This window comes from Bombus affinis, chromosome 10 (assembly GCF_024516045.1).
Source record: "Bombus affinis isolate iyBomAffi1 chromosome 10, iyBomAffi1.2, whole genome shotgun sequence".
Taxonomy (NCBI): Eukaryota; Metazoa; Arthropoda; class Insecta; order Hymenoptera; family Apidae; genus Bombus; species Bombus affinis.
In genome coordinates, this window is record NC_066353.1 from 13,010,488 (window position 1) to 13,027,760 (window position 17,273).

General features: G+C 41.3%; 1 protein-coding gene across 7 annotated transcripts in view; it reads right to left on the reverse strand.

Moving 5' to 3' along the window:
• Nucleotides 1–15,437, reverse strand: part of LOC126920910 (fasciclin-3) — a 344,245-nt gene extending 328,808 nt beyond the window's left edge. For 5 of the 7 annotated variants that reach the window (XM_050731900.1, XM_050731898.1, XM_050731901.1 and 2 more), the window contains exon 1: nt 15,102–15,436. In XM_050731900.1, the coding sequence (XP_050587857.1) occupies nt 15,102–15,186 (85 nt within the window). In that variant the 5' untranslated portion in view covers nt 15,187–15,436. Of the gene's footprint in view, nt 1–15,101 lie in introns of all 7 variants that reach the window. The other 2 variants (XM_050731902.1, XM_050731904.1) reach the window with 2 other exon arrangements.
• Nucleotides 15,438–17,273: the final 1,836 nt, after the last annotated feature.

A 17,273-nucleotide genomic window follows, 5' to 3' on the forward strand; every position in this document is an offset into this window, starting at 1 on the left:
GTTTCAAACTGAAAGGGTTAACGAGTACCGTTATCGGTCCAGATATTCCTGTCGTTTAAAATCAATTAGAAATTTGCGAACATGCGATGCGCCACTGTTCCAGGATCACGGAATCCTTTCCAGTCTCGATTCAAAAACATGTTCCGCAAGGGAGCGTTTCTTTTTATTCGAATACCGCCGTAATCAATATACTCGACACGCCGCTAACTGTATTGCGAGTATAAACCAATGAAAACGTTAACCGGTTTCGATTGGATAAGATCGGTTTAATTCAATTTACGCGATAAGTATCGTTGATAGCCGCGTTCTAAGCACGCGACCAAATATCAAACGCAAAGACACGGTCGCATCTGCGCGAGAGAAAAAAGAGTTCCTTCGTGTAAATTGATGGGACTCTAGTCTCGGTTGGATGACGTGACGGGACGAATTTCCAAACGAAAGGAATCAACGTGGTGAAAGGGGGCAAATAAAAATAACGGGAAACTTTTCCACGATAACTTCCTCTTTGTCATTTTTGGCGTTTGTAAACAGAAATCTTGGCAAGCGTCCCGAAAACCAGTCGTTATATTTCGCGTCCAGTTTTCCCCAAGTTCGCCCAAAGACCGAGTGTTTTTGCACGGAAGAGAGAATCCATGGAAAATACACACACATCCTTTTGAAGTTATTGCCGACAGAACACGTAACTTCTATCTTATCCACTGACTATATCCAACGCGCTGAGACTTTCAATTATCGTCGACGAATTGTATGCGTCGGTCTATTATCGATTTCAAATTAACTAGCAAAAAGCTGGAAAATCATGTTTTCGCAAATGATATTCTATATAAATATGATACATCTCATAATGTATTTTACATATAATGTATACGTAATGTATTTTATCAAAGCAAGAGGAGATGGAAGGGAAAAGAGAACCAAGAAACGAGGGAAATTGCAAAATCAGGTGAAACGGGAGAAGTCGTCGGGCCACCAAGTGGCCAAGTGGCTCGACATCGAGGCAAGCTTAAAACCTAGGTCGAGACGAGTTTGCGCACCGACATACCAGTAGATTTAACGTTTCTCGATACCAGCAGCCATTCGATCGGATATCGTATCGTTCCACGATATTCTTCGTTCCTGATCAATGGTGCAGAACACGGGGGAGGTGGCTTGGACAGTCTTTATAGAAACACCGACCAACATCCGGATCGTCCGCCGCATTCTACCTTTTACCGTACCGTAAACGAAATCCTCGTTGGGACTATAAAACACGAGCTATCGTTCCATGTCGTCGAGATAAGTAAAATCACAGTTGGCGAGCTTTCCTTCGACCAAGTTCAAGATCTAGCGATTTTCTTGGTTAAAACAGTCTTCCATTCCGATGTCGACCACCCAAACTACTATCTCCAATTTGAATGTGTACATAGAAGAACGGAACCCCGGTTCCAATCTCGCATCCCGATCTTTTGTGCTTGATCTTGGCAAAACGAGCCGGTGCCTACGAAGCATGTTCTTGGAATTTCACGCGAGTTCTCTTCGTCTGCCACGTGATTGGCCGAGAAGTCTCGGAGGTTCATATAGGCGAATACGTTCCGTCGTTAAACTATAGAAAAATATCGAAAGAGAAAAATAGTATAGAAAAGGGAACGCGCCGTCTAATCTTCGTGTATACACTGCTAGAATACGACATGAACTGGCAACCGGCACGTTTCCACTGAATCGCTTCACGGAGAAAAATGTAGCTAGATGTGTGGCCCGACGTCGCTTCAAACGGCTCGCAAGCGTCCGTCAAAAAGGAAGATTTTCTCTTCCCGTTTCTAGAGACTCAACGAACGTCGCCTCCGAAGACGTTTACAAACAGTGATCTTGGCAAGTTTCCCAAAAAAGATGGAACCACGCCTCGACGACCGCTTGAAGAAAAGTTCAGAAGGTAGATATTATATAGAGGCTGCTGCGGTAAACGTCGTACAATCGCCAACCATGTCTCGTCGGTGAAAAAGAAATGAAAAACCGTACAACGTACACGATACAGATAACTTCGCAAAAATCTCGATGAGACGGAAACAGCAGTCATGTTAGGTTCGCTGTTCGAACCGAAGCAAACGTGGAGTTCAAACGATAAAATTGCTACTACTGGCGGACAACCGCTAGCCGGTTGTTATTATTTTACGATGTAACGATCGATATTTTAACTGGTACCTCGGAAATACCCCTCCGTATATTTTTATCTTATTTTACGGGTAGGATTCATTATTGTCAGCTGTAAACATCGCAGTCACGTTGTACGGTATATTCTCGACGATTCCCAGTGAGTATTCGTGGATACAGAGAGCGGAGGTGTCCGAGGTTCTCTCGAAAGTCCAGCCAGTGTCGAGCAAAGAAAGAGGCTAACGGAGTAGAGGCTTTCGCCTACTCGACCCAAGAAACCTGTTCGACCGGTCTTTCCTGGCCAACCGCTTCTCTCTTTCTCTTCTTGCCCCTCTCTTTCTCTCTTTACGTCCGATTCACGTAAACCCACACGAACTGAGACGGCTGCAAGAACACAATGTTACGTTCGATGCAACATCGCTTCGAATCCTTTCGTATCTCGGGACCGAAGTCTCTGGAGCACGTTGGTTACCGAACAACGCCATGTACTATATGTAGAGCTTCCAAGCTGACCATAATAAAAACTCTTTACTTTCTCTCTCTCTCTCTCTCTCTCTCTCTCTCTCTCTCTCTCTCTTTTACTGTTTCGAGTCACGATATATTATAATTATACCATATTTGGACGATTAGTCATTCGTCGCGTTAATTAAAATCTCAATCGGCAAAATTAAGCTCTTTTCTCGAGGATGCGTCGTGGAATGTCAATTATCTTAGATCTACCATTATATGCGCCTACTTACGATGCACTAAGGGTCGAGGTACAATTAACAATAGACATTCTGAGAAACTTCCACACAGAAACTTCCACACAAAAGTCATTAGAAAACCATGAAACAATAATAGGGAATCATCGGTAATTCTGAAAAGGTATATCGCTCGTAGCTTCGCGTAGATGCGAAAGAAATAACAGTTAACTTAATAACCCCAACACGCACTACATATTTCCCCTGACGCCGTACTGTCTCTCGTAAATAGTTAATGAATCTCAAACTGTCTGATTCCTCGCAAAGAGTGGACCTTACTTCAAGGATCGTTGAACTCTATAGGCAGCCTTGAACTCGTCGACTGGGTTTCCTTGCTGGTACCTTCGCGAAGGTTCCAGGAAGTATAACGATCACTGGTAAAAGTGCGCCCCCTCCTACTACGTCGCTTTGTTCGTTCTTTAGTTTCATCGAGGCTGAAACGAGGGTCCGTTACTCGTTAGGATCAACTTAGGGCAAATATCATCGGTGGGCCGGAGACCTCGATATAATGTCCGTAATAAAAGGAAAGGACCCTGCCATTTCTCTCTGGTCGTTCGCACCGTTCCGAGTCTCGTCTCGGGAATATCAATGACGAATAAAATAGATTACGGTGCACGTGGCGTACGATATAGTGGAATCTAATAAAACAGAGAACTTATTAACCGATCGATAGTTGGAGAACGGTTTAGCCTTCCTGCTTCGATTGGCGACAATTCGTAATTGCTCCCTCGTACATATCTCGGGGATTCGACGAACTGCACAGACCTCGAACATTTCGACATTTGTCAGTGTCAGTGCATCGTTCATCCGGGTTGGTGCGCTTAAACTTCATCCACCGTCTTACACATCGATATCCCCAACAACCACTTAAATCTTCCAGCCGGTGGATTCGGCGGTTCGAATGGAGTAGGTAATTGACCAGGATTCTCTCATAGATCTCCGTTAGGAGATGGCCCGCATTATGTGTACTACAGACACCGTCGCCTACGTTCAGGTTTGCCCTGTGTCCCTGTGCGTCTCGGTGTGAAAGTGTCCGATCAGTGTGGTAGGCTAGTGGCCTCTGGAGTGCACTAGCGATGGGGTAATTACGAGCAGCACACCGTCTCCACCGTCGACGATGCAGATCTATGATCGCAATGGATGGTTCGATGAGAGCGAGAGAGACACGCGGAACAACAGAGAAGGAAGGAAGGTGGAGAGAAAGGCAAGAGGAAAGAGAAGAGAAGCAAAGCGATGGAAATGAACATTGGTGGAAGAAGAATGGCTCGGGGGATGGAAATTCACCAGCTTTTGCGCACAGGGGAGACGCAGAAGACTTTATTAACGTCTGAAGAAGGAAGGACTATCTTTGCAAGTCGAAATCGCGGATCGACATATAGGCGTATACTTCTATACTGCATCCTTCGGCATCTTTCGACTCGATTCCATTACCTTTATCCTTCGAAAACCCTTCTCGAATCGACGTTTGAAGGATTACGCGATCGAAGGAACGTTTCTTCGTACGACAGAGATTACGTAACTTATTAAAATACATATCAGACGCGCGAGGCATTTTTTCTAACGAAAATTCGTGACGATATTTAAGCTCCGACAGTTGTGCATACGAGCATCGACATTTGATGAACCTTGGGAACAACTGATTCGTGATGGAACGCGCGAGCCGTCGGTAATTTTGCTCACGGAACGCACATCCGGTGTAGAAACGCATTCGAGCGGCAAGGGAACGATACGGAAATCCATCTGTATATCGAGAAACAATTTTTATTGCTTCGCAAAACCGTTGAAATTGTAAAACGCTTCAAGTGTAAGAAATTATTGGATGTACGAGCACGTAATTCCAACACGCGAAACGTAGATTAACGAGAATAATGCGATCTGCTGTATCGAAGAAGAAATTGAAAAACGACGACGAATCAAGGATAGGAAGACTCGCGAAGAAATTACATCGAACCCGCGCAGAGAGTTTTGCACGAACGAAGAACGAAAAATAAGAAGTATCATCGAATAATGGAACGACGCGATCAATTTTCGTTTCAATTTTCCCGCTGTCTCTCCCGACAGAAATTACAAAGATGTTGCGACGCGCGGAGACTTGCCATGACATGAAATCAACAGCGTGGAAAATTCTAGCTGTAAGTTATGCAATATGCGATACTCGCAAATATTCGCATCGTCAATTGATTGCTTTGTTGTCCTCCGTTTCTAATTGCATAATAAAGTACTCGGATAATTACAAAATTTAATATTCATCGCGATTGATTCGCGGTTGCCAGGATTTTTGCTAATTACGACCATATCTTTTCGGTCATGGAACAAATGCGTGTGATATTATAAATCATGATCTATGCCACGTAATAACAAACGACATTAATTAGCATAATTGCATTCTATAACGAAGATGAATGAAAACGCAATTGCACAGTGCGCTTGTGTGTACTTACTTTGCGAAAATAGGAATTCTCAAATGTAAATTACACCGTATACGATCGTAAAAATTGCTCCATGCTGTTTCAATTAGCGGAATTGGCGATTGTGCGACGATTGCGGACATTTTATCTGTTCCGTGAAATACAGTATGCTGTATTTCATAGTAAACTAAGAAATATAAAGTCACACTCATAGATAAGAAAATATAGATATAAACTAGAATAGCCTGGCGTCGTTCTTCTTTGATCGAATTATTTAAGACAAGAACACGAAATTCACTGCTCTGAGTCGCATACGCGAATCGGTACGTTTCATAAAAGAAAATAAAAACGTTGATCGTACCTTTCTATTGTATAAGTAGAATGTCGGTCAGAAGATAACGATAAAGAAAGTATAAGGAAATTCGTTCAAGTATGTCGAAAGAGCATTGAATCGCGAAACAAGAAAAGGCAATTATGTCCGTTTGAAAAGAAAGATGGTAAGTTCTAAACCGAGTCTCATTGAGGTTTCGTCGTAGCGCCAAACGAGGAAGTATCAGAGTGGAAGAAAGAGTCGAGTCACGACTTTCATCGTGGCGTGGCACGGGGATCCACCTTGCTCGTCCCAACAGACATAGAAGCGACAATACTCCGTTGTTCTTCCTACTTCTCCTTTTCTTTCAGCCTTCTTTTCGCTCCACTGGCAGAAACTTTCTGGCTTTTCGGCCGAGAGCTGGCTAACGACGTAACGGCGCTAATTTATCAGATGCGACTAAGGTGATAAGAATCACCGTCTTCGATTCGTGGAATGCGGTTGCTGAACCGAAACCTCGGAATCGAACCTCACCTAGTCGCGATAATAAGGCCACTTGCCTAAGAAAGACAACGACGTTTTGTACTTGCTAATGAGATCGCTCGTATGTCAATGTCAGCACTATTAAGCGCGGACGTTTCCAGTATCTACATGTATGGCAATAAAACAATAAAAATATACAGTCTTATTCCGAACACGATATTACGAATCAAATGAAAAATGCACGTGTTTCCATATAGAATGGATCCATTACGTGGAACCGATATTCGTGCGTGAATTCATATTTCCGCGTTTACCCCTCCAATCAAAATAAATAGAAAGGTTCGATCATAGTAAGAGAAACTTCAGTATCAGGCCGTAGAGGCAATCCTTCCCCTGTATGTTAGCTTCTAAATTATGCCAGGCATATTTTGCGATTTCCCGTAGAACGGCAACCGGTTGATCGATTTTCTGTCGGAAAAATGATACTGATATACGAGGTACGGTCGATTCCAATTCCCGTGAAGTCTAGTCCCGAAGAATATAATAGTGTAGTGATCTGTAGGCATGCTGTTGCCTTTATCGGCTACGTATGTAGCACGTAGGTGTCCACGTAGCCCGTCCACATGCCGGGTATGTAACTTATATGCGCAACCTTGTCACTAAAAAATATTTGCTTGTGTTTCTCTTTCGAATAACCGCGTGGCTCTTCACATGACTTCTTACAACGGATAAGACACGAGAACGAATTGCTCACGCAAATTCCGCTGACATTCTACGTCGAATTAAACACGATTAGCGGCCATTACTCGGTCGTATTAATTAACAGCCAGTGGCTCTCTGCGGGTACCCTCGCGTAATTGTTTCTTCCTCTTTGTTCCTTTTTGCTTTCATTCCTACCGGTCGACCTTTTGATTAACTACGATTGCCATACTAGAAATTAAACAATACGTTTCGTTGGTTGATAATGTCAGAAATACGCTCAGTGGTTCGACCTTGCTTATTGCTTCTCCTCCGGTTATAGAATAGATTTCGTGCAACCCGTGGGTATTGCTGACGTGAATAGATTCAATTGAAAACTATGGGCGTAACGCAGAAACTATCGAAGCGAGGACCAGTTCATCAACGAGCGCCAGCCGACGCCGCCGCTTGCCGGAGCTCGAAAGTTTTCCAGGGAACAATAGGCCTCGACCTGGTTCCAAGAAAAATAAATTCCACGATGATAAACGCGCCGAGGGCCTACGGAGTCCCCATGCAGATTTACACAATATAAACGGACGCCGCTCGGAAATCGCATTTTCTAGCATTAGCTGAGAACTCGGATCGAACTCGTGGCCTCTATGGATTTTCGTAAGACTAAGAGAGGTCTTGTACACGAATCACGTGAATTCACGGGTAAATCTATCGCTAGCCGCAACAATTACATGGTTTATACTAACACGCAACACGTGTACATGATACTACGCACGCACGTGTACTTGGGTAAATACCTCCGTTCTACACATTTTCGAGAAGTGACGTGCATAAAAGACCCTGTCAAGTCGTGCGTACAATGTTCAGATAACGATACATACCCGCGGTTCGACGTTGATTTTTTTTCGGAACACGACGCACGTTTTTCATATCTGCATGTGTAAGCCACTTCCTTCTTTGCTCGCAAATTACGGCATTTTTCAAAACGATGGTAGATGCACACGACACGCGGATTACGTTGATTTAATTGCATTTCAAACAAGCGATGCTATCGCGGAAAATGTGAAGTCAGAACAAGACTCGTTACGAACGAACTCGCGATCAATGGGAAAAACGAGGTACATACACGCTGTAAAAAGAAAGCGCCGATTTCGAATTACATTTGCAATTCAGATAGCACGGCCGATATTTATCTCGTCCGATATATATTTTCGACGCGGACTACCTACAACAAATACCATTAAATGCAAACCAACATCGGCTATCGTCTTCGATACACCGCTAACTATATATCTCTTGCCTTTTCTCTACTTTTTTAACAATTGTACAACGTTTTATGTACATATGTGTAGCATAATCGTTTGGGCCGCGTAAGAAGCGCGAAATCGGATGGAAATTCGATTAAAAATCAATGACGTGTACGCATGAACAAAATTCACTAATGAGATTATCGGATATAGATAATGATCACGCGTATTCGCATGGGTATCGCGACTGAGTCAGCGTTGACTGAGAAGATTTGCTGGGCTTTCATAAAATCAAGACGGTATATCGCGCGAATCTCTGATCAAAGGAAAACTTGGCAACTTGCCTATGTCGTGGTTCGCGTCCGCGACTGCATTCGCTACAAGAAAAATCGACTCGGCACGATTGCGAAAACCGTACTGCGGTTATAATTGCCTTGATATCCTTTCGTGGAATCCACAATTTGACAGCTAAGACGTGATTAGATCGTTTAGAAAAAAGAGAAACAGCTTATTTAATTACATAGAAAACGTATCGAAAATAAAATACTTGATCTAATCTCATATAAAGGAGGGAAAGGTAAAAGATTTTGATGATTCGTGTCGTCCGCGTTAAAGCATTGTTTTGTAACTAATGAATGACTAAATAAATCGATACCTACGTCGAGCGATCTCTCGAAAATAATTCCTGGAAATAGTAAAACTTGGAAAGGTTTCATCGGTCTAACGAGGAACTTAACAGACAGCTAACGGAGCTGCGTACAATGGTTTCTATTGCGTAACTATTGGGAGGGAAAGTTGCGAGAGACTGCGATCGTTTGGTTCGCGTGCACTTTACGAGGTCCCTTTCCGTGACCATGTGCTCTTTAGGATCGGGTCAATATCCTCCTTTCATCTATTTAGCCACGTACAATTAAGCCCTTCGCGAATGTCCGTCGATTAACAGAGCTCGCGCGTAACGTTTGACGCTGTTAAATTAGCCCGGTGTTCTTTGACCGCCATACTACTACGAACTTAAATCGATTAAGCAGCTAATTTGCTTCCGTTAGTTCTAACCATTTGCCACCCACGAGCGGTGTATCGCCTGAGAATCAAAGTCCACTAAGTGTATTGTACACGGAACTACGTATCAACAGGAATTGAAATTTAACTTCGATCGGTTGAAAAGTAGGTGAATAATGGAACAGCGCATTTACTGCATTAAAGCAGAGTAGGTACATGGTATAACTATGTATCGATAAGTATGACGTACATTTAAAGGCGTGGTATCCAAGATTTACACAATATTACTCACAGCAGAGAAAATAACTTTTGGTTTACTGCAATCTAAGATATTCTTTGTTATATTAGAATATTGTGGTTTTCGTAGCTAAATGGAATATACCGCTCGATAAATCTGCAACGATGAACAAGTGTTTTTCGCGTGAATCATCGTTCCACCGAGTGACGGTCTTCGTTCGTTCCAATCAAACGATATCTACGTTGAAATCGTCAACCATAAACGTTCATCCAGCAACGGTAATAGCGCCACCGTGTACAGAACTAATGCGTATCACCCTGAATCTCGATTTTCATTAATTATGCGTAGCTGTACACAGTCCGACACGGCACTACGTATTTTCGTGGCAGCTTAACGGCCTGACCGCTTTAGAAAACGCTCAACCACGTATCACACTGTATGAAATACGCTGCACAGGCCCGCACACGACCACCTCGCTATGCATATGCGTGCATAGGTGCGTGGAAACTCGTGTACGTGCTCATATACGTCGCTTGTATGCATCACTTGAACAGCGCACTCATACAAACTATATAAATGCCTTTATTATGACGCTACCGTACACAACCATCGCTCGAATAATGTATTTTAATACGACGTGTATTTAGACACGCGTGTGCAATCGTGCGCAACCCTGTCAACGTTCTTCAATTGAAGACATGTTTATTGCGTCAAAATATCGCGAAAACTTAATTAATCCGACTGAATCTGCCAACAGATCGAAGAACTTCAACCGATTAGCTGTTTTGTACTCTCACTCGCGATTGGCTAACTAAATAATTTAATAACTAACTCCGTTTTGACAAAGATACTCCGAAAGCTATATTCTCTATTCCCTCTAAATTATCCAGAAACTAACAACTTCCAACCACGGCCGACTGCAAGTACTTACGAACGGCGTTATAATACATAAGAAAAAAAATGCCATAATCCACGCGTTTTAATTACGCGCGGGACCTGTGCACCCTACCGAAGATTACAGGAAAGAAAGAGCGATCGTAGCTTGGCTGGACGTAATTTGAGGAGTTTAGACAGCGAAGGAGGGCCGAAAATAGGTACCGAAACCTGTTTCAAGGAGAACCTGTTGGTCGTCATAGGCGTATATATAGTTCTCTACTCGCACCTACGTCGAGCGAACGTGTGTTGGACATCACGCACGTCCGTACACATAAACGAGGAACGCACCTGCCACGTAACTTTTCTTCACGGGGCGTTTCACCTTCTTTCCGCCGCATCTAAATGACTTTCGGTCTGTATGACTTTGACCGTTGGATCTTTATGGCTGCTTTGACCCTTCGACGTAGGTCGTCTGTAACATAGCAGTCCCTTTGGCCCGTGAGTCCTTTGTTTCATTTGGCCGAGGGAGAACGATTCGACGAAGGAGAGAACCGTGTCAACGTCCGTTAGAGTAGGTCGTACTTGTGACGAAACGTTACGTGCCTTTACGCAAGCCATAGTTAATCCACGTACCGTTCCATCGCTTGGTGGTTATGCAAATAAATACACCGTAATAATGGAAGAATCTATGGGTATTATTACGGATATGAAATGGATGAAACGAGTTGTTTAATTTCAGTCGGAAGATATGTAAATGTTCGTAAGTAACGATAACTAGTTGTTAAGAAACGAGGCTTTTCGGTTAAGTTTCGAGAATATCGATGATCGAGATTATGATAAGTAAGGTCGTTAAATGGGCTAAGTATTTAATGACTTACCGTGTTACGAATGTAATACGTAAGTCAGGATTCTACAAACGTGTCTATAAAATGAATCATTTTACCGCGAAGTAGGCGAATCATCGGTAAGCTCGCTAAGTACTTCCTTTGCTATTTACTATCCATATTGACACTAATTCTACGATGAAGTGTCTGTCTTATTTAAATTTTGTCATTCGCTTAATCACTCGTGAATTAATGATGAAAAATGACGCTTTCATAAGTAAAAGTGTTTGTTTCGTAGAAACCTGTCATAAAGATTAAGAAATAAACGTAATATCATCGCTAAAAATTTTATACTGTGTATCGTTTTGTATTCCATTTGTAAATGAAACAGAATATAAACGAGTGAAATATCTGTAGAAAGTAAAAAATCAAATAGCATTGAACATCTATGTGACAGAAACTGTATATGTTATAAGCATAAAAGAATGTGTGGTACGTAGAGTCTCTCTAGTTTCATCAGGAACGTAGCATAATTAGGTCGTCAATTTGCTCTACTCTGAACGACACCCTACGTTCTTCTGAAATAAATTTCGCTATGTAATGGGATAGTTATATGTACGGTATCAATTAAACTGATAAATTCTTTGTTATCAGAAAGCAGATTATACGTTACACTAGTGAATCATTTTTTTAGCTGCTCCGGAAAAGTTATCAGCTTATCAATAGTAATCATACTTTTAAAATGTTAGATAAGGTTGTTTTTGAATTTATTAGTACGATAATACATTCATGACCTTACTTTTGAACTACTGCAACTTCGACTAAAAATATATAGATACCAATTTTATTCGAACACGAATTCTTAAGAAACTCTACTTTTATTTACTACTTGCTGTATTCTTAATAACGCATCGTAACGTTTCTATCTCTTGTTCAATTTGTAGGCCGATTGCCTAGATAAAATCTTCTTTGACTCGGTAATTTTCGTCGAAATTATCCGGAGGATTGATGGGGTCTCTGACCGACTGTAGGTCGTGCATTAACTATGTCTACTATTGGTATGCGTGGGCTACGAAACTGGATTATCTAGAACCTGAAACGACCTGTATATATATGTATAGTCCGTATATTCGCATTGAATGTGTGGCAGTATCGTGTTCGGCGTAAAAGACAAATGCTCCGGACCTTATCCTTGGACCGATGACTCGTACTCATCGATCAACGTTGACTCACCGAATCTTTAGAATCGAGGTGCATTCTTCTGGCGAGAGGATGTGGTCGTGTTGCAGATGAATCGCGATAAAAAAACGCAGAAGGAATATTTCGCAAGCTGGCATTTGCGACTTCAAGAATTTCACATTACCAGATATTTAGCTACGATGCGAGATTTCTTAAAGATCAGCGTTTTATGCAAAAAATGTCTAACTCGAATATGAAAAGCTGGTATCGGAAAATAAAGGAAACAAGATCGATTGTATGTATGAGCCGAGATTCTACGAGATATGAATCTCATATGAGCAGCGTTGTAGGAGCGGGAAACTATCTTTAGCATTTTCAATTACATCATTTGCATCGACCTTTCTTTACAGCTCAAGGTAAGCACGAGTTAAGTTCGCGTCGCATAGAGGGAAAGGCATTTCGTGTAAATGTAACCTTAAACTTTCCGTGTATACGAGGCGTATCCCTCGACGCGTTCCACGATGCCATGCACGTGGCCAAGATTGTAATTCTCCGACGATAATTTTCACCTTGACTTTCCACGCGTCAGGTAGTTAATTTTCGATCGGTTTTTGTTCTACGAGGGCTGTCGCGAGGAAGCTCTTTGTCAGGCAAGCACGTCTCTATCGTTGTCGTGGTGACCGGATGTATTAAACAAATACTTCATCTTCATCACACGAAACTTTCGTCCCGTGTTTTCTGCTCTTACCGGTAATAAAGTTTATAGAGAGTAATTATGATATAACAGTGTATTAATTAGTACACAAGTTTCTCCACCTCTTCCACTTTTCTCTCGTTTTATTAACTTTATCAACTATTTGATTTAATCTGGGGCTTCAAAACGGCAAACCTACGCGAAATTTCGGAGAAAGAGAGAAGAAAGAAAAAGTAATGCCGGAATAAAGGTATTACTGAATGAAAAATTGTCCATAATTACTAAGTACGTTATCATAACCGTACCGATATCCTTGAATTCTATATATAAGCAAGAACTATCGCAAGAACTCAATCGGCAATAAACAGTTACTTCTATTCGAGTCGTTCTGTTACCATGTACAACAAAAGCTGGTGTTGTGCTTGATACCGGGCGTTATTCATAACCCTAGATCGATAAATACCAGACTCTCGCTGCGTTTTATACCTACTTCCAGGGAAAGTATCTGTTTCGTTTTACTTTATACTGACATCGAGAAAAATAATATAACCGCGGGAAAAGCGGACGAGGGTGGTCTATTTTGCATGGTAATCGAATTCAAACAAGATACCATCCGACCACTACAAAATTTATAAACCATCAAGGGAAAATGTCCTAACCCTGAACGTCGCAGCATCCTAACCAGGATAACAAGCTTCTTCGTAGTAACAAAAGTTTCCATTGAAAAGTTTACATCGAAATTCCCTCTGCGAATTTAGCCCGTTGTACGATACGTATCGAAAGTCGAAACCGTATAACCGGTTTCCACAGTTTCGAGATCATTGGACGTTATAATGATTCAGAGCATGGTAAACTCGTTGCGATTACGTCACGTATATTTAATGAGGACAATAAAAAATTTCAACCATGATGATTGCAAAGCGAATATTTTATACGCAGTTATCGTGTATCGATCACAGTTGAATGAGCACGAACGGATGGAAAAGTAAATAGCAACGAGCGTCAAGGTTACGAAAACTGAAAAGGAACGTCGAAGCGCTTTGTAAATCACAGCAGATACATAATAGAAAATACAGAAAATATCTACGCTACAAACCACTAGTTACAACACCGTACCATAATTCCTGATTATACGGATACGAAAACGTCAGTTCTATAAGTAATAATAAAAACATTCAAACAGGTAAAATAACAAAATAGATATTATTATTATAAGAAGATTACGGTTGTGTAATGTGGCATATCGTCAATGATAAATCTTCCATTATCGCGCTAGAATAATTCATACGGAACATTCTCCCCTTTCAGATAAGTGCTCAATAATTTCTTCGAATCTCCAATTTCCCAATCTCTTCCCTCTATTTCCAAAGAGTACAATCGTTCCGTATCTATTCTAGAAAATAATTCCGAGATAAGCTATCAGTTATGAATGTGTCGAAGTTACAAGAAAGATGACTATGTTGCCCGTTTTCCAACCTTTCATGGAGAACGTTTGAACGAGAACCCCGATAACTTTCGACTTTCTAAGCTACGTATTTCAATAACCCGATACCGATTTCATTCACGCTTATTTTACTATTAATACGGCCGTGATCTCGGTGACCATCGGTTGACCTTAACAATGATCGTACAAATTATCGTGCCGGTCAACTAAGCCGAGCAAAGGAGCCAACGAACGCTTAGACGTTACTTTTGCAACTTTCTCAGCAATAATTCACCATTACAGACCAGCTATAATTCGTTTAATCACATCAGTACGGCGATGCAATGAAACCAAATGTCAGTCTGACACCAGTCTGTCTTGGTGACTAATCCGACCATGATTTCAACAAGGAACGGTTTCGCTCGTGATCAATAGAGGTATCGTTAACGTTACACAACATTCACCCATTGATCATAATATTTTGTCGTTGGCTATACGACCTTTCTGTGAAGTAGTTTGAAACGCGATCGATTTTGTTTACTTCTTACCGTAATAACGACGTAAAATTACTACGTTTGATCGTACGATTTCGTACATTTTGTAGTACGCTCCACGTGAACACGATACTTTCTACAAGAATTATCCCCGCCTTTTGCACGCCATTTTAACACGAGATTTCAAACCGTTCGATAGATCGATTGAAAGGAATGGCGGCGAGAATCGTGCGCTGTCGTCGCAGAAAAAACCGTTACACATACGTCACTATGATATTGCCCCGATAGTTGCGACGTGCAATTACAATCTCACGAAATTACGTAAAACCGAAGAGATACAGAAAGAAAGTACAGATATTGTCGCACCTTTAACAGCCGTAGAACACAACAGGCCGATGAGGCAGACCCAGACGATCGTCATCTTGAAGTGGCTCGTCAATTCCATGCACATCACAAAAAAAAGCACTGTCTAACTTCCTTTGAGAAAACGAACTGTCGGTGATTTAAACGGCGCGTTCCAACCGGACGGTACACAAAACTCGGCGACAAAACTGGCGCGAGCGCCGTCAGTGTGAATCACGAGGATAAAACGAGGCAAGAACGAGAGACGTGCGACGTCAATTCGAATGTAAGTGCCCGACTCGACGTGAGTGCCAACCAGATAGCTCGGCGCGCGAAGACCGTCTGCCGCGCGCTTTGCTTTCGGCCCACTTCGTGAGACATCGGCAGAAGCCGAGATCGCCCGAACGCCTCGATCCCCCGATAGCGCCGTATGATATCGTCCACGATGTACCTACTTTCGTACTTTCGTGCCTAACCTACGTACACACGCACTTTACCGTATACCTGTTATTATGTGTTTATTTCGTGTACACGTCCGCATCCACGATTTTCTACTTGGAGAATGGCTTTAGAAGAAGACCATGCACCGAACGTACGTTGCCCTCTCTTTCGTTTCCCAGCTTTTCAACGATTTCGATCTTGACGTTCACGCACCTAATTTAGCAACGAGTTTTGTCATTTCGGTGTAATCAGTGAATCTTTAACGTAAGTGCGTACCCATTTTTCATGACAGTCTTTTGTTAACGACATCTTTGTTGGTTGTAATTGTTTTATAATCGGTCTTGGTTAAGGCAAATTCGTTTGTTTGTCAGGTGTATACAATGTGTCTATGACTGTTATACGATTATAAGTTATATAATTTCTGTAATTTCTAAGAAAACCTTTCTCTAAGTTGAAAAATGGATAGAAATAAATAAATACGAAGAAATATTGTATAGAGTATACAATTATAACCAAGGATGCAATATTTTCGTGCCATGATAATCGATTGTATTGTAGTTCATTATTTTATGGGAATTTCCAAATTTAATTTCTATAAATTTTTTGTCTTTAGTCTTTCATTCTTTTCTTACTGTTTAAATACAATAAAAAGAATGTTGTGAAACATATCGCGCCATGTTTTTTCTATAGCTTTGTGACAAGTATGGGCAGAGAGACCGATATATAGTATTTACTTTTGAAAGGAGAGAATAAATATTTGAATATTCGAATAGTAAGTGTAAATAAGTCTTTTGTAAGACTACTATAGCATGCTTAGGGTTATTCATAATATTCATGATAGTGTCACTCTTCCATTGACCTTTTTCATTTATTGCGCATTAACTCTTTTTATGTACAGTTAGAGGTTAGGTAGAAAAATTGAACGTGCGTTTCTTTCCATACCGCATACGCGAGCGAATTAATTTAATCATCTAATTCCTTTAGATCGTACGATAGGTTTTGTGAAAGTTTCACAACAAACTAGGCTCGGTACGCTAAATTGTAAAATTATGCTATATGTTCGTATTCAAAACTGTAAAAAGGAAATTGGAACTGTATCTATTCGCAGTTATTAACAAATTTTTACTTTGGTAAAAGCTTCATGTTCAAGAATTATTAGCCATGGTTAAAATAAAAACTTAAGACCTCGTTTCACGGTCTAGAGGTTACACATCGAGGAAGAAATTATTAGTTAAGACATGAAGAAAAGAAGTTAAAGATATGTCGGAACAGGCACGGCCTCGTACATACACAGTGTAATATTAGTTTAGAGAACATAGTTTTCTAATTACCGACATCTTTTTCGATAAAAACTTTACGCCTGTAAAACATCAAATTATGAAGTATACGAAACGAATACTTTACAAATGTGTTTATAATCCACAGGAATATGTAGCAGGTGTCATGAAGAAATTATCGCGACGTAAAAGAAAAGAAAAGAAAATTAAAACCTGTGTCAAGATAGGAAGGGTCGTACACAGGTACATAGAACGATATTGTGAAACGAGCGACACGGTTAGAGCAGATGTAGCCACGAAGCGTGCATGCAAGTGTATCGTCATGTGCATTATGACAGTGTTTTCCTATCGATGTTTACTCGACGATAACGTTGCTGGGTCTTACAAATGCGATTCTATATGATGGTGTACGTGACCGATATGTCGAAGGCGTGCCGTCTGGGACCACAGAAGCTGCAACAGCATATACCAAGGAGAC